This window comes from Caloenas nicobarica, chromosome 3 (assembly GCF_036013445.1).
Source record: "Caloenas nicobarica isolate bCalNic1 chromosome 3, bCalNic1.hap1, whole genome shotgun sequence".
In the NCBI taxonomy this organism is placed as follows: domain Eukaryota; kingdom Metazoa; phylum Chordata; class Aves; order Columbiformes; family Columbidae; genus Caloenas; species Caloenas nicobarica.
The window spans coordinates 12,011,074-12,029,631 of NC_088247.1; the positions used below are offsets into that span (position 1 = coordinate 12,011,074).

At 43.9% G+C, this 18,558-nt stretch overlaps 2 protein-coding genes across 2 annotated transcripts; both read left to right on the forward strand.

Moving 5' to 3' along the window:
* Nucleotides 1-448: 448 nt before the first annotated feature.
* Nucleotides 449-7,309, forward strand: NT5C1B (5'-nucleotidase, cytosolic IB). Its single transcript, XM_065632047.1, has 6 exons — nucleotides 449-735; nucleotides 812-979; nucleotides 4,178-4,307; nucleotides 4,846-4,968; nucleotides 5,640-5,824; nucleotides 6,466-7,309. The coding sequence occupies exons 1-6, from the start codon at nucleotides 607-609 to the stop codon at nucleotides 6,802-6,804; spliced, it is 1,074 nt and encodes a 357-aa protein (XP_065488119.1). The 5' UTR covers nucleotides 449-606; the 3' UTR covers nucleotides 6,805-7,309.
* Nucleotides 7,310-12,455: 5,146 nt separating this feature from the next.
* Nucleotides 12,456-17,990, forward strand: RDH14 (retinol dehydrogenase 14). Its single transcript, XM_065632048.1, has 2 exons — nucleotides 12,456-12,839; nucleotides 16,303-17,990. Exons 1-2 carry the CDS (start codon nucleotides 12,483-12,485, stop codon nucleotides 16,918-16,920), a joined length of 975 nt encoding a protein of 324 aa, XP_065488120.1. The 5' UTR covers nucleotides 12,456-12,482; the 3' UTR covers nucleotides 16,921-17,990.
* Nucleotides 17,991-18,558: the final 568 nt, after the last annotated feature.

Consider the following 18,558-nt stretch of genomic DNA (forward strand, 5'->3'; position numbering starts at 1 on the left):
CCGTACCGGGGCAGGGCAGGGCAGAACCGCTCCGTGCCGGGGCAGGGCAGGGCAGAACCGCTCCGTGCCGGGGCAGGGCAGGGCAGAACCGCTCCGCTCCGTGCCGGGGCAGGGCAGGGCAGAACCGCTCCGTGCCGTGCCGGAGCAGGGCAGAACCGCTCCGTGCCGGGGCAGGGCAGGGCAGAACCGCTCCGTGCCGGGGCAGGGCAGGGCAGAACCGCTCCGCTCCGTGCCGGGGCAGGGCAGGGCAGAACCGCTCCGTGCCGTGCCGGGGCAGGGCAGGGCAGAACCGCTCCGCTCCGTGCCGGGGCAGGGCAGGGCAGAACCGCTCCGTGCCGTGCCGGAGCAGGGCAGAACCGCTCCGCTCCGTGCAGCTCTGCGCAGGGGAGGGCAGGGCCGGGTCGGGCGGCCCCGGGCGCGGCAGAGCGGAGGGGAAGGCAGCGCCCGGGTGACTTCCCCGTGCCCGAGCGGGGCGGGGCGGGGTGGGGGGCGGCCGCTGCCACCGCTTCCCGGTTGCCCGCGCCGGCTCCGGCCGAGCCCGTTGCGCGCCCGTTGCCCGCTCGCAGCGCAGCCCCTTCCCCCGCCGCGTTCCCCGGCCCAGGCACCATGAGCGGCTCCGGCCCGGAGGCGCCCCAGCCCGGCGACACCGCGGAGGACCGGCTGGAGGAGGCCGAGCAGGACTGGGCGGCGGCCAAGGCTTTTTACGACAACCTGGTTTCCAAGAGGCCCCGGCCGGTGAGTGCGGGCGGGCCGGGCTGGGGTGGGGGGGCCGGGGGCTGCCGGCCGGCGCTACCCTCCGCTCGCTCCGCAGCCCAAGCCCCAGCACGCCATCACCGTGGCCGTCTCCTCCCGAGCCCTCTTCGACCTGGTGGAGGAGCGGCGGATCTACGAAGAGCAAGGGGTGGAGAAGTACGTGGAGTACCAGCAGGACAACGAGAACGTCATCCTCAAGCCCGGACCGGCTTTCTACTTCGTCAAGGTACCCGGGCCGGGGCGAGCCGGGGCGGGCTGACCCTGATGGGGGTGCGGCGGGGAGCGGAAGATGCTGCAAGGCCAAATTTCGGGAAGAGGAGGAGCCCGAAGCCTCCTTAGGCGGAGACAGTCCTGCCCCGGGGAAACGTTCTGAGGACTCGTTCCCCCAGCGGGGAGCCCGGCATCATCTCCGCAGCTCCCTGAGACGCCCCGGCCTTGCGGCCACCCTTTCTCCCTCCCGCATCCCCTCCTCTCCCCCATCCCCTCCTTTCCCCTCTTCTCCCTCCCTCTCCCCTCCCGCCGGCACTAATGCTGAACGCCTGCGGGAGGTCACGTACCGCTCGCATCACCGGGAGCGGAGTTTCACCCCCAGCATCCCGGGCTGGATCCCCGGGCTCTGCTCCACATCCGAGGTGGGGGCCAGGACCAGCCTGCTTGTGCTGCTGGACACGGGGAGCATGAAGCACCTTTCCTTTAAAGACTATTTTCAGTAAAGTTAGGCCCCCAAATTGTCTGAAGTTTGTTGCAACCTTTTCTCTCCGAAAAAAATCCAAACCAAAAATCCAAAACATCTTAGTTCTTCATTCCATTTTTATGTCTCACTTGTAACAGGACTACTATGATTAAAGACAGCATTGATTCAATATTATCCAAATTACTTTATTCAGGAATGAACCTTTTTTTTTTTTTTTTCCTTTCTTGGTCAGCTTTGATTTTGCCTTGCTTTTGTTGTCACCCTGGAAATTGTTCTTGAGGACTAGCAAAAGAAATAGACTCCCTAGCTGGGAGTCAGAGTTTAAGCAGAGGTGAAATGGGATATTTTGCTTTCGTTGCACAAGAGAAATGGCCAAGGTAAACAGCCTCCAGCAGGGAAAGCAAGTGAAATTACCAAAAAATGAAAAAATAAAAAACAACTAAAAATGCATATGGTTTTGAGAAACACAGTTTTGCGTGCAACTGACTTGAAGAAATGTCGTCCACAGCATGCATTTTATGTCCAAGGAGAATTTTTTCATAAGCTCTACCACAGCAATTTTAGAAAATTTATTAAATCATAATTAACAGTTATACTTGCTGACAGTAGAGTTGCGGCAGAACACTTCTTTCAGTTTTTAGAAGTAGATTTTCATTGCTTCAGTTTTAGTCTCAGGAGGTTAAAACATTTTCAGTGTTGCTGATCACTTTTTGGAAATACATAGTGGAAAAATTACTTACGTCAATATCCATGCTGTTCTAAGTATAACAGATAGCTGTTAATAATGTTAATAGCACAAGCATAATAAAGGTGTTTTTAGCATAAAAGCATTGTCATAAAACATTTCATTTTGTACACCAGTGAGGCTACACTGACTAGTGAATTTTCTGCATCTTTTCTATCCGTAGCAGCTAGAGAAAGCAGCCCTGCTAGCACAGACAGTTTTCAAGAGATTTGTTAGAGTTCAGTGTCAAATTCACTTTGACTTTAAGCAAGATTTGACTGTTTAACTCCTCACACTTTGAAAATCAGAGCTGTTAACTATGTTCAGCTAAATGCACCTTGACCTCTGTTCCCTTCCAGTATGCTATTTGCGTCTGAATTCTTTGTAAAGAGATTCATAAATTGCTTAGTCATGGGAATCATTAGGCCAGAGAACTACAGATTGGGTGATACTTTCTCCTTGGAGACAAAGCAAGCAAAAAGAAATAATATGTTTTTGTTTGGATTCCATTGTTGAAATCTTTAAGACTTTGACTTAAAAGTATTATATCTCGTGCTCATAGCACTTAGGAATGTTAATCACAGGCCAGGTTCTCCTTGGGCTGCAAAATGTACAGGCATTAGACCAAAAAATGGCATTCTCTCTTCCACTCGCCCTTATTCTCTAAGACTTTAAGAAATTGTTAGTGCACTACAGTTCCCTGTTTCCCCGAAAATAAGACCTACCCTGAAAATAAGCCCTAGCATGATTTTTCAAGATTTTCAAGGATGCTTGAAATATAAGTGCTACTCCAAAAATAAGCCTTAGTTACAGTTCATTTAAAAAGTCAATTTAAATAGTGTCCAGGCAACTATACATGTAAAAAAGTAATAAGTTTTCAAGCAAAAATTAATATAAGACCCTGTCTTATGTTGGGGGAAAGAGGGTATTAGCAGAGAGTACAAAACCAAAAGAGAGTTACAAAGGGGTTGCGACCACATACTAAGATTTTTTCCTAGGCCTTATATCAGGCTCTCACTTAGAGTTTTCCTAAGCATAGTCCCAAATGACATAGCCATGCTTTTTAAAGTGAGATTCCCAGAATTTAATTATGAAATCTATGTTTTAATTCTTAACAACTGGCCTGACTTTTTAAAACATCTTAATGAAAATCAACTCATCTTGCATTCATTTGATGTTTCATTGTTGACTTCTCTACCATAGTCTCAAGGAATTCCATTCGAGGTCCACGATTCCAAAGCAGAGGTATAAAAATAGTATATAAAACTAGAGCAAAAAGCAAGTCTTATTCCAAAGGGATAAGGTTCTAAATACCATGAGAGAACAGATGGATACAGAGAGAGATAAGCAGATGAAAGGTCAAGGAAACAAGAATACCAAACTATGTATATAACATGTTGGCCCATTATCTTTAAAGAGATCTCCAATGAATCAAAGTTATCTCATTCAGTACTGCAATTAGCAATCACTCAGGTAATCATGTTTGATAGGATATGATTTTGTACTCATTACTTAATGACAGTCTTTGACTTCTGACCACCTGAACTGTGTCAGTAAATTTTTGCATAAGTATGTGGCCCAGATTCACATTGGTGCATGCAGAACAAGTAGTTGCCCGTGTAAATTCCTTTACACCTTCTCCTTGATTTCATTAGAATAATTTTCAAGTGGACAAGAGAAAAAATATATATTAGTAGGGATTGTGATAATGTTCAGAAATGCATTGATTTATTCTGGATGTTCACTGTGTCACAAGAAAAAGGATTTCCATGATAAAGTTAAATTCTGTAACTCGGCAAAAGAAACTGACTTGCTTCCCTTGAAATGAAACCAGTCAAATGGTTGCTGGGAGCAAAATTGCAGAAAGGAATAAAACAAGTTCAGCAAGTTAAACTATCAGGTATTTCACATTCTCCTTCAAGACAGTGCTATCACTAAAATCTACAGTGATTAAGAACTGAGGCACATTCCACTTGTCTATTGACCTCCACCTTTTAAACCCGCAGGCGCTGATGCATGTCAATGCCCGGCTTCTTGAGCTGTACCCTGATGATGAAGAACGATTCGATATTGTCCTGATGACTAACAACCATGCCCAAGTGGGAGTGAGACTCATAAACAGCATCAATCACTATGGTAAGTGAAGTACAATACTGCCTCGTAGAACTGTCTGCTGTTAGTAGAACTGTCTGCTGTTACGTAATAAAATGAATTAATTTTATTTGTCCTGCTCTGACATTGGTAAAAGCAGCTTCTTTGACATTGACACCCATTCCTCAGAGGATGATACTTATTTTTGGGTGTCAGCGTAAGTGAGATAGTGTTAAACAGAATTTGGTCCAAAGTTCTAGATTTAACTTCTCAGATGGGAATCTTAATTTCTGAGAAAAAGTCCTTAAACGTTTTATTCACTTTGTATTTATGCCCCCTATACATATACGTTCACAACAGTTATTCTGCTGTCTTAGAGGGATTTTGTGTTAAATTCTCAAGGAGGAAGAGTTGGTCAAACGTAGTCAGTTTAAGTTGTCTAACTTGTTGAAATTACAGTGGACATATTTCTCTGTTTTAAATTTACTGTTAGCTATAGGCTAGTGTGCCTTTTTATGGGTTCCTTTTACAGGTTCGTAGTGTGAAGGCAGAGTCACACCTTGTTCTGCTGTTCTTACTTTAGGTTTAACGATTGAACGTTTCTGTATGACGGGAGGAAAAAGCCCTATTGATTACCTGAAGGCATATCTTACCAACTTGTACCTCTCAGCAGACTCTGAAAAAGTGCAAGAAGCTATAGAAGCAGGTTTGAATTGACTTTCTGCTGTTATCTCTCTATTGAGCTTGTTAAAAATGAATGTTGTCTGTCTTTCATGGAGAATAGTGCTGCTTCCTCAAATGCAGAAAGTCGTAAGTTTGTGTGGTACAAACTTATAACTTATTTGTACTTAAAATCAGGCTATTTCTCTGTATTGTTCCTCTCTGACCCTTCAGCCTGCTGGTAATGACAACTTAATTACCCTCTACCTTTGTCCCACCTTTCTGTCTTGTCCCATGCTACAAGAAATGAACTCCCATACACATCTACTCACCTCTATTCAACTTCTGTTCAAATAATCATTGCTTCCATACAACTTACGAAAAACATCTTGTGTGTTTTGTTGAAAAATAGCAAATATCTTGACTCAGCAGCCTCCTTGGAATTTCCTGCTTTGTCTCATTTACAGCTCACCTTGGAGACCGGTTTTATATGTTCTTATATGGAAGTGGAAGGAAGCACATGTAAGAGGTTATGTCAGTGGCACAGCTTCCATGCATTTATGCTACAAAACAGCCATTACTAATTAGCTTTAGTGATCGTTTCTGCTCACCAGCTCTAAAGGTCACCACCAATAAGTTGTTGGAACTGAACTGCTGACAGTTTAATGAATGACTTTGCAGGACATGCTAACTGAGGTTCTCTTGATCCATTTTCAGGCATTGCATCAGCTACGATGTTCTCTGCCAACAAAGATGTTGCTTACTCGGATACACAGCTGAGGGTGGCATTCGATGGGGATGCAGTTCTCTTTTCTGATGAATCAGAACAGATCGTCAAAGAGCAAGGATTAGATAGATTTTTTGAACATGAAAAACTGAATGAAAATAAGCCTCTTGCACAGGTTTGTACTTCTTGAATCAGTAAGTTTTCAAAACATCTGTTAATTTTCATTGCTGCTGTATTCCTCCGGTTTTCCCTACATATATATATTCTTCTTTGTGGAAACCGATTACACTATTTGTTTCCTTTTCCAAGGATAATCTTTAAAATCATGTTTGACATAAAAGAGCCCACCATTGCAGTCCTTTCACCAGATCTCCCACTAAGTCTAATTCTAATATTGTCTTTAATCTGGAAGGAGTTCAGTAATGTCTATGTAATTAGGTGTCTCACAGAGTTTTGCACAGAAAAAAAAATTGCACCTCATAGCTCATAGTAAAAGACTTATGTGTTTTTAAAGAACATTTTATTAAAGACTATAGTAATAACTTTATATTGTTTGAGATCCTGTAAGTCTTAGTGAGAATCAGTTTTCTGCTGATCATACCATGTAGGATTATGGTTTTAACATCTTTTTTTTATGATTTGTGAATTCCTAGTGAGGGTGCAGACCCATTTAGACACATTACACAGAGAATTCGCTGAGCAGCGTAGCATTAGGGAAGGAATCCTGTATGTCACTGGCAATTTGGAATAAAGCAAAAGCAGGATTTTGAGAGCCGTGGACAAATACTAAATATGCTTCTGGTATTTCGTACTCAGGGTCCTTTGAAAGGTTTTCTGGAAGACTTAGGGAAACTCCAGAAGAAGTTCTATGCAAAAAACGAACGATTAGATTGTCCTATAAGGACCTACTTGGTCACAGCCAGAAGCGCGGCGAGCTCTGGAGCAAGAGTGCTGAAGACTCTTCGTAGCTGGGGTCTGGAGATCGATGAGGCCCTTTTCCTGGCAGGAGCTCCTAAAGGACCCATCCTGGTGAAAATCCGCCCTCACATTTTCTTTGATGACCAGATGTTTCACATCGAAGGAGCACAGAAATTAGGCACCATAGCTGCACATGTTCCCTATGGCGTTGCTCAGAAATACCACAAATCTGCATGACTGGAGGGCACCATTAATGATAACGTTCTTAGCCAGCCTTTAATATGCCAATAGTTACATCTGAAAACCTCTGCATTTGTATATTGTAAGCACTATGTTTAAAGATTCAACTTCTGGCTAGAACAGCCTTTAAAGGAAATACTTTTAATATAGGTAAGTTTTTAATAGTTATTTTAATAGCAAGCAGCTTAGTTTTTTTTACCTGTCTGGATCTAACACTGTGGTTTTGATATTAGGAAAAGATTTGTACTGTTTTTATAACTTGAGACATACTTTGAGAGACAGAACAGTTATATTTTCTCTTAAAAACTGTTGATGGGTTATTTATAACAAAAATCATGCTGCAATACTAGTCCTTGATGGTTATTTCTGAAATTACCAACAGCACAGTTTACATATAAATGTTTACCTCTTGGTGGTTTGCTTGTTAAATATGTGTTCAGTAGATCTGTTATCACAAGTTTTCAGCTTCCAATGAAATGTTAGCTTATTTGATCTTGTGTTTACAAGAACCCTTTATTTTTCTATATTGTTTTCCTATTCTAATAAAGCTGGCTTTACAGAACATTGTCATTTTTCTATGCAGAGGTTTTAGCATAATTTCCTATGCAGAGTTTGTGTAATCAGTGTCTCTGTGTCTCTTGCCTCCTCTGGATATTTAGAACCAGAAGTGACCACTTTCAGCCAAACTTGAGAGAGAGCTAGAGGTCTCAAAGACACTTACGTCCCAACAGATTTCACCGTGTTGGGTAGAAGTTGAAAATGCTGTGGGTGTCTTGACTGGGAAAAAGACCAAAGCTTTAGAGCATAACTTTATATACCAGCAGAGGTTCTACTCTGAAATAATGCTGTTGATGGAATTACTTGTTTCTTAATTAGATTTACTTAGGATTTACAGCTGTTTTGTGATCTGCATGAACTGAGTTTGGCAACCTCTGATAGGTTTCCAGGGAACAGGTGCCTATTGCAACATGAACTCATGTAAATTTACACCATAGGTCTATTCTACCTCTTTTGTGCTAAGTTCCTGTCTCTCAGTGTCATCTGTGTATCGGAGTGCGTTCCAAATGACACAACTAACATCTGTCAGGTGGTGTTTGTTCTCTTTCTCTCCCTAGTGGAACAAGTGTCCTGTTTTACTTTTATTGTTTCTGTGTATTTATACCAGAAGAGACAAAACCAAAAGAATGTGCTTTGCAGTGGAAGTAGAAGATGAAGGCTTGTGATGATCTGTGGTTCCTGGGGGAATTCACTCCAGAATCTCACATTAGCCTCTGAGAAAGTGTAGTCTTTTCTGTCCGGATGAACTGTCCTGCTATTACAGAAAGCTTTATTGCATTTCTCTCCCAGAAACAAGAGCAATCTTAAATGTTGTGGGTCCAAGCCACAAACTTATCTGAAAACAAAGGCAAAAGCCTTGACTCTGCATGAAACTCAAATAGAGACCATTAGAAAGGTTTTTTATGTGTTCACACCAGCATGTGTTGTCGATGGGATGCACTGCAGATATCTGGTGTACTTGGAATTTCCTAAGTGCTAAAGGCTTTGTGCCCAAAACGCATCACATTTCCCAGCTCATCCAGGAGGTGAGGAAGACATGAATAACTGAGGCCTGGTCATTGTTTGCCAGGATGGGATACAGTTACCTCGCCAAATGGAGATTATAAGAAATGCTATTAGCAGATGTTTTTATGTGAGAACTCAGAATCAGCAAGGGATCCAAGAATATTCTTCAGCTGCGCAATATAAATTGTGTGTGTACCTTTACCACAAAATCATGGCTGCAAATTTCAGGAATACTGGTCCTGCCTTTTTGAAGCAGAACATGGATCAGCTTTCCTCATCCATGTGCTGTTAGAGCTCTAGATATCTGGTGCAGGAAAACATGCCAGATATATGCTGCACACAGATTACTGGCGCTTGACTCTCATTAAACATAGCAATTTAGGCTTGATACTGAAAAGTACTAATGGGATCCTTGATCTGTGTGGGACTCCAAAGGTATCTCATGCCTGGCAGGCTAAGCATGTAAATCAGTGAAAAAATTGAAAATGGAATCATCTGGTCTGCTATGTTTACCTTTATTTCAAATCAACCATCCACCTACTGGAAAAATGAAACCTACAGGCCAGGACATAGTTAGGAGTTTCCAGTTCTTATGTCTTTTATGAGCTGTACACGCATGGTACTCGAGGACTACCTCTTGCAGTGTCATCCTGACAGCGCTAAGGCATGTATGAAGAGAAAAAAAGAGTTCACATATTAAATTTACATAGTAGAATTTACATTCTTAGTCACAGAATTCAAACTGACCCTAAAATCTAGAAGGCCCACAATCACTTCTCCTAAGTTAGCTGAGTAAAATGTCCTTAGATGTTTGTTCAGATTATACACTGCCTTTTAATTGTCAGGCAACTGTCCCAGGTTTTGATGGCTGCTTCTCTGCATATCCAGCTGGTAGCACGTTGAGTGAGTGGAGCCTCATTCATTCATGCAAGTGCCTTCCAGACTAATCTGGATGTTTGGGGAGACTCAGGCTTGCCGAGTAGTCTCTGCCTGTTAAAATTGTTGTCTTCTGCTCTGAGACACAGCTTGGCTAGTGGACCAAAATAATAATTTTCAAGAAAATTCTCTGAAGTGGGTTGGAAGCTGAGGGGCCATTATCTATTTTTGTAGATATGGAACAGAATTTTCTCTAAATAGCATTCCAGTCCACAAAACAAACAAACAAACAAACAAACAAGCAAACAACAATAAAACCCAACAAAAACCGTCTGGCTTCTCACGCTTATGAAGATTTCGTGAGTTTATACCTTGGTACCTCATAGCCCTAAGCCAGTCATTGTTGCAACAAAATACAACAAAAATACAAACATACAATACAATACAAAATACAACATTTTTCATAGGTGTCCTATGGTTCTGAACTGTCCTGTCTATCAGCTTGTTTATAACACTAGAAGACAGACTTTTGAAAAAGCAACTGTCATCGCAGCCAAAGCCCGGAAGACGATTAACACAGATTGAATTCTGTGCAGAAACAGAACTTTGTCAGGCAAAGCCAGTCCTTGATCCCTTAGCTTCCAGGTTCGTGCGCCACACCACAGTGAAGAGTCCAGGTAAGACAAATGGGAATGTCTCCTTTTGCTACCAGTCCCCTGTTGGAAATAAGACCCTGAAAGTGACTTGTCTATTTTTTGTTTTATTTTTTTTACAGGACAACATATCCTCAGAGTGTGTTGGATATCTGCCTCCAGCTACCAAGACATAATAAACCCATGTTCCCGAGTTCCTTCACATCTCCAAGACATCTTTCAGTTTCCAGGCTACCATGTCATGCATAGTGAAACAACCATCTGGAGGAAACAAAATATTTCAGGTGAAGATTTGGAGACGGTCATCATTGTGTGTTCCAACATGTCCTCCTGTGTTCCTGGACTGTGATCTGTTCTAAGGACATGAGAATCAGAGGGCCTCTACATCCTGAGGAGGATTCTCAGGTACCTCCCTTGGGCTTCTCGGGCAAACCCTGTAACCTGCACAGACACGCTGTATTGCTGACCAGAACACTCTGATTCCTTGACTGCAACAGTTGGGCAGAGAAAGCAGTGAAGTAGGTTGATATCTTAGGAGAAATAATAACTTTCAGTTACCCTGCTCAGTGCTATCTGGGACCAGCAACATCTGCATGCATATGTCAACCCTGCCTAGGTCAGCAGCTTCTGATCACCATCACCCATGAGGTCCTGTGCACAGTGCTCCTTGCACTGAAGGCTGGATTGACCACTGTTGGACCCAGGCAGGATCCCTGAGGCAGCACTCTCTCCAACACATTCAACAGTCTTCTGAAGTAGCAGGTGTATCAGAGATGACTGCCAGAGTCTCCACTGCCAGATGCTGAATAGCCGATTCTTTACCTCCCACCAAGAGGATTTCTTACAGGATGAATCTGTTCCTCTAACAAGGCATTTCCTGGTTCTCTTATTCTGTCATCTAGTGGACAGTCACTGTCCCTTTTTCATGGTCCTTGTCTGCAAGGTCATTAGGCAGCAGAGGTGGACATGGCTCCAACACCTCCCAAAGGTACGATTTACTATGAACAGAGCATATGTAAGTACACCTCGCACTGATTATGGCTCTTACATCATGTTAAGGATGACAAAAGCCATCTCTGTCACAAGCAGACACGATGGTGTGGCCTGGTCAAAACACCCTTTGGTGTAGCCATGAGCTGAACTTTCTCAGAACATTGCATCAGCACAAAGGCCAGCTGACATGGGAAAGTCCACGTGCATGCTAACTCTCCAGAACATGATGGATGCTCCTAAACCACCCAGCGGGACCTCACAAGCTGCGGGAGAGCCCTAACCAGCCCTCAGCCTTGGGACAAAACTCTGCCACGGGCTGCTGTTGCAACGTAACAGCAGAGATGTGGCATTCCTGTGCCAAGAGCCTTCCCTGGCACTGCCACGTCTACTGCTCCAGCCTCTGCATCTCAGGCTGAAGACACAAGGCAAATAAACTGAATGTGTCTTTTGCAGAAGCATTTGATCTGCCATAAGACTCAAAGACTGGTAATGAAATATTATAGATGCACTTAATGTCTGTTTTCCCTGTGGTGGAGTCTTCTCAGTGAGATGGATAAATATTAATAAAGTATCTCGGTAAAATCTCTACTAGCAAGGTAAACGCTACTGGGAAATACTGCCAAGCCCTACAACTAAACCATGTCTATGTCATTAAACTGTTATAATTATCTTCTAATTCTAAAATCATTAGCAAAGTGCCTGGTTTGGTTTCGGCTCAGGTCAGCTAGCTCTCTCCCAGATGATACCCATCCACGTCTCAGGAATCAGCACACGATAAAAAGCCAAGAATCTGCTTGGACGTGTCGCGGTTTAACAGATTCTTCTGCACTGGTTGCTCCAGCACCAAACAACAGATCCTGGTACCTTTAATTTACTGGAGGGGACATTGCTGACGGCGCAAGGGCCTTTGGACCGACGGGGGACGTGATGCTGCTGGGACACCCTGCTGCGTTTTATTTTTGAGCTGGGGAAGGAAGCAGCAACCTTGCAGGGTAACTCTGCCCATGATGAGGACGAGAAGAAATGGCCTCAAGTTGCACTAGGGGAGGTTTAAATTGGGTATTAGAGAAAATTTCTTCCCGGAAAGGGTTGTCAGGTACTGGAACAGGCTGCCCAGGGCAGTGGTGGAGTCGCCATCCGTGGAGGGGTTTAAAAGATGTATAGACGAGGCTCTTAGGGTCATGGTTTAGTGCCAGAGTTAGGTTACAGTTGGGTTCAATGATCTTATGGATCTATTCCAACTAAAATGATTCTGTGATTGTACAATTCTGTATGATTCTGTGACTCTATATGATTGTATGACTCTACATGATTCCATGACTCGCAGTTTGCTTTGGGTCGCCCTCAGGGCCTCGCCGGGCCCCGGAAGGCCGCCGAGTCACCGCTGGACGCTTCCATCACACCCTGCGCCCATCAAGCGCCCCTCAGCCGCGGCCCCGCGCCCTGTGGCACCGGGCCCGCCGAGAACTACAATCCCCACAATGCCCCGCGGCGCAGCTGGCCAATCCTAACGCACCCCGGCGCCGGCCGGCCGGCGGGTGACGAGGCGGCGGTGGCAACTCCGGGCGGAGCGCCGCTCGGCCCAGCGGGATGGCCGCGGCGGCGACGGCGTTGGCGCTGGGCGGGGGGCTCCTCCTGGCCGCCTGGCGCTGGCTGCGGGGCTCGGCCCGGGCCGCGGCCGGGCCCGGGGCCTCCATGCGGGGCAAGACGGTGATCATCACGGGGGCCAACAGCGGGCTGGGCCGGGCGGCGGCGGCCGAGCTGCTGCGGATGCGCGCCCGCGTCATCATGGGCTGCCGCGACCGGGCTCGGGCCGAGCGGGCGGCCAGCGAGATCCGGGCGGAGGTGGGCGAGGGGGCGGAGGGCGGCGGCGGCGAGCTGGTGGTGCGGGAGCTGGACCTGGCCTCGCTGCGCTCCGTGCGCGCCTTCTGCCACCGCGTCCTGCAGGTACGGCCGGGGCGGCTGCGCGGCGCGGGGCTCGGCCCGCCGGGTGGCGGCACGGTCCGGCGGCTGCGGGCCGCTCCGGGGTCACCGTGAGGGGACGCGGGTGCGGGAGCCGGTGCCACCACTGCGGGGGGCGCGGCGGCCTCGGGGCTCCGCGTTCACAGGGCCTGTTCCCCGGGCTGGGGTGTTGCTGAGCCCACCGCAGGGTTTGGGAGGAGGCGGTGAGGAAACTGGCCGTGACTTAGCACCTGGGAGAATAAAGTTCATACGAGTTTGCGCTATTCCAGTCCAAACCGTTGTAGTCTTTTTCTGTTCTGAAAAGGAAGCACTTGTTTCTGTATGAGGGAAATTATTTGCCTTCCTTTCTCTCTTAACTAACTCGACATTAACCCGCCTTTGTTGCTTTAAGTTAATGTTACATCTCGGCCTTGTCTCCAGAGAAGTACAGGTTGACATGAGGGCCCTGCTCGCAGCTCCAACCATCCCTCTTCCTCCGCCCCAGACTGCCCCCCCTGCATTTTGCATCCTTTGCCCAGTGCTAGCTGAGTTTAGCAGGTAGACATTTTCAAATATATAAAGTTTCTGCAGATTTCCTGAAGATGTGAGTTTGACAGCAATACCGCTAGCTGAGTTCAGCTGTTATTAGAGGCCAGAGAGCAGAGAGAGGCAGCGTTGGAGGCATCATTCCATTCCCGTGAAAAGCAACCGTTGTGGCTCTCATCTCACCACGTCTGGCTCCTCAAGTCCTGGGACATAGTCATGGGAAACCAGGCTTAGCAAGTTCTGCTGCTGCTCAGAGAACTGCTTGATAAGTACCTGAAAGATGCTCAGATGCTGTTATAAGAAAAAAGAAAACAACAACAACAACAACAAACCAAAAACAAACAAAAAAAACCAACCAACCAAAAAAAATAAAAGGAGAGGGACTTTATTGCATTAACTTTCCAATAGCTTTTGTAAAACCTAAATGTCAGAAAAAAAGTCAAGTCCTAAGTTCTCTGGTGGGGCTCAATGTGATCATATACATTCCTACCCGTAAATCCAGTGATAAGATCTAATCTTGCTGGGAAGCTATGCATGTTCAAAGGGTTGTAAAACAGACAAAGTAAACACCAGCAAAGTAACATGCTGTCCTGTTAAAATTATATATTTTATAGTACAAAATGTCAAAAAATGTAAATTTTTTAGCCTCTCTATTGGCGAAGCCAGTACAAGTAACTTTAAGTGAGAAATGAGTGAAGAAAAAGAGAGTGCATGCATCTGCAGAGTGCTGCTGACACCTGCATTTGAACTTTCATTTTTGTGACTTTAACTTTCAAAATAATTCCAGAAGCAGCTCAATGACAAGGGGTGTGAATTCGACTAATACTTTCAGGAGCTATTCTACCCAGGTTTATATTATTTGTCTTCTCTAACCTATGACTGCTTTTAGGAGCTGGCTGTTGGAGTTTTATTGTGGTTGGTTGATGTTTTGTTGTTTGTTTGGTTGGTTTGTTTGTTTGTTTGAGATGAAGAAGACTTGGATATTGACAGGATGGGAAGATAATACATCCTTACAGCGTAACTTAAATTGTGGGAGCTTCCCTCTGCAGAACTATAAACGATTACATCTTTTGCTCCTTCGTCTCACTGCAAAAAGTAGAAGACTTTGAGATGTCAGAGAGCTCCATGGGAAAATGGAGAAAATGGAAGTGGATTCCAGAAGCTGAAGGAATAGCATTGCCCACCAAAGCAGTGTTTTGTGCTCTGTTGCACCTTGTCGTAGTAGCCGCCTGCTTGGCACTGATCACATTACTATAGATTGTAAGACGTAGGAGTCTCAGGAAATAGCACAAGTTGAGGTCTCGTTTCTTGAATGGTTAAGTCTTGCAAAATACTTAATACCCCAGTCAGGTGTTCTACTCTGAAGCAGAAAGTGTCACTTCAGTGAGCAGATCTATAGTCAGTGCTTCTTCAGTCCTGCCCTTGTTTAGTGATAGGAACCATTGTGTCCCTTTGGGTGAAGAGAAGTGTTGATGCTCTTCGGATCATGCCTCAGGGACCGAATTGTATGAAACACTAAGCATCCTCAAGTCCTGTGGAAATGAGTCCGAAGTTGAAATACGTGATCGGATGCCAGCATCGTTCACTGAGTGCCAAGTGCAGGTTGGGGTTTTGCTCTCTCTCTATCGTTGCTGCTAATGGCAGTCAAATAAAAGGCAAATGGTACAAAATGCATTTTGAGGGTCTCTATTTTTATCATCAAAATGACTCAAAATGATCTCAGCTTGCCTTCTAGTCCCTGCATTTGGTTTAAAGAATTAACAGCAGAAAACCCTCCCGCTGCTTTTTCTTTAAAGTGAATACATTTGCTTCTGATTCATACAAGCATAAATTTCCTGCAAAACTTCCACAGTCTTTTGTCAGAGGTGGGTGAAAGTGTTAAATTCAGAGTTTATTTAGGCAGCTGACTTTAGTCTGTGTTTTTTGAAAAATTTACTGGTTTGAGTAAATTGGAGAGCTCTTAATTTTGGAGTGGATACTGGAGCATGAAGTGCATGATGTATATATGTATATTTAAATTATCCATACCATCCTCTCTGTTAATTAGTTATGCTTCCTGATGCTGTAGAGTGTAACATACCTCCTTGAGTCTTTGTCTTCTACCAACCTGAACCAGAATACTGATCCATCAAATAGCATAAGCTGAACATATCATAAATATTTAAAGTCTCAGTCCCATAGACACACTTCAGTTCTTGAGTAGACCTATTAGACTCAAATTCTTGTATGAAAACTCCTCAGTTATGATTGTGAATGTTACTTTTCTGTTATGAGTTTTGTTCCATAGTTCTCATGAAGCAGCACAATGATGTATTGGAATTTTAAAATAAGATAGTGTTTAAAATCATGAGAACATTGTTTTGCAAAGCTTTTCTTGATGTCACCCCAGTGAGACGATGGGTCTACAATGTAATGGTTTCTCCTCAATGTTGGGTTAGCTCTTTGAGCTAACACTTTTTGTTCCATATTTGCATGTCTTTTGGACAATAGACCCCTTACCTATGGCTGAGGTTTGCTGTAAATTAATGTGTCTGCTTTTGCAGTGCAATGAACAGGTTACTTTTTAGAGAAAAACAAAACACATCACAAAGGTAAATTATCACTGAATTGCCGTAGAAAAAGCTGCTCCTGGAGAAGCAGATGATTATTTTCTCTGCCTGCGTTAAAAGTAGATACAGATCTACTCTCGTGTACCTGCATCCTACTGGGGTCATGTACTCAGTTTAGCGGTAATTCAACTTATGGTTGTTTTGGTTTTTTTCAGCAATGCTTTAAGATAATATCAGGAAGTTACAAATCAGAAAGCTAGGAATGAAATTATTTCTTTCTAACACTGGCCAATTAGAAATATTAAGCATAATAGTATGTTTTGTATGACAATTATAAAACGGAGTGATTTTTTTTTTTTCTTTCCTATTTAAAGGAAGAGCCAAGGCTGGATGTTCTGATAAATAATGCAGGGATATTCCAGTGTCCATACATGAAGACAGAGGATGGTTTCGAGATGCAATTTGGTGTAAACCACTTGGGTCACTTCTTGCTCACCAACCTTCTTCTGGGCCTCCTCAAAAATTCTGCTCCGAGCAGGATTGTGGTAGTATCCTCAAAGCTTTACAAATATGGAGAGATCAACTTTGAAGACTTGAACAGTGAAATAAGTTACAATAAAAGCTTTTGTTACAGTCGAAGTAAACTGGCTAACATATTATTTGCAAGGGAGCTAGCTCGTCGGTTAGAAGGGACAGGAGTCACCATCAATTCGCTTCATCCTGGGATCGTCAGAACAAATCTAGGCAGATATGTGAATATTCCTTTGCTGGCAAAGCCCCTGTTCAACTTGGTGTCATGGGCTTTCTTCAAAACACCTCTGGAAGGAGCCCAGACTTCTATTTATTTGGCCTCTTCTCCTGATGTCGAAGGCGTGTCGGGAAAATATTTTGGGGACTGCAAGGAGGAGGAACTTCTGCCCAAAGCCATGGATGACTTGGTTGCGAGAAAGTTGTGGGATATCAGTGAAGTGATGGTTGGTTTATTGAAATAAGTGCCAGGGGGTATCTGCTAAAGGAATGCAGATAACTATGCAATGCGTATTTGCAACAGTGTAATTCTCACTTTAAATGCTGTGGGAATGCAGATTACTTTACTCAGTAATTATTAAATAGAGTGGTTTATGGTGGAACTCTGTTTTGAAATAAAGGATGATCTTTATTTAATAGACACAGGCATTTTAAAAGTCTGAAATAGAGCTTGAGGGTGTGAATATAATTTCTGGTTAAATCTGCTTGGAAACTCATGTTTTACAAACAAAAATTAAACAAAACTGTGTTTTGCCCTATATATGCATATTTGTCATGTTCCACGACTTGTAGTCAGACTGGATAATGCAGGGTACTCTCTGTAAAAAGGTTTTGAAAATAGATCCTAATAATGATAATAGGATTGTTGTCTTTTTTGAGCCATCACAATGAAAAATAGAATAAAGAGTTTTACTGATGTCTTACACTGTAATTGTTTAGGCCTCCAAGTGCTGTTCAAAAGCACGTTGTCAGCCTTGTGGTTTAGTGAGCAAAACTTGAGTTGTATACGGTTTAACTGTGAAGCACAAAGTCAAATATTAATATCTGGGGTGATGTCACTGCTGTTCAGTGAGTATATACACTTGGTTGTGCAAGCTGCATATTGATTTTCATGTGTGCTGAACTTGCTCTTTTTTGATATGCAGACGCCTTGGGTTTCATTAAAAGTGTCGTTGACAGAAGTGTTATGGTCTTGATAGGGCTTTGCATGTCATGAATTGCCTGCATACGAAGTTCACAAGACCTCAACCAGATTAGGCTGAAGAGAATATGCTTTTCAGTGTGTGTTTGGCTTGACTGATGGCACTTTAACTCAGCAATGAGATTAAATAAGTCTGTCTAATACAGATTACTGAATATTCCTTAATAAAAATATTTTAAAAACATTGTTCATTCTTTCGTTGTGGAAGATACGACAGAAAACAGCAGTCTTGGCACGGTAGCCTTGTTTCAAAGCAGGAGATTTGCCTGTATTGCCTGTCATGTAGGGTTGGTAGAAACAAGATGGGCTCCAAATAAATGCATGGGTATTACATGAAGCTGTACTGATTTATTCTTTTTTAATTCATATAACTAATGGGTTCATATTGACATGACTTCTTGTTTTGCTCTACTGTAATTAAGTGTTCTAGCAGTTAAGATATACAGGGTAAGTATGGAAGAATTATTTAGAGTGATCTATTTAAATGTTACTTAAGGGAAGGAGTATCAATAATAAATGATGTATTCAGTAGATCCTTATTACCTGCTCAGAAATACATATTATTTTTGCACTTCAGGTAGCAACTTACCAAATTTTTTGAGATTTTTTTTCTCTTGATTGTTTACTCAAGACTCTCAGCATATTTTAACTTTTTGCACAGTGGAGGGGACCTGATCTATCCTTACCCTTCACCAGCAAGATTGTGCTCCAGGCGAGTGCTGGGGTGGGGACAGAAGGTGGCATTCCAGAAAATCACAAGGCAAGCTACAAAATTGAGCAGTATCCTGTAACATGTTGAACTTTACACTGCTCACTGTGAAGCAGTATGTAGAGAGGGGCACGTTGTCAACGTGTACTCTAAGCATTGAACAAAGTTCTCTGAGTCATGCCAGAGGGAGGT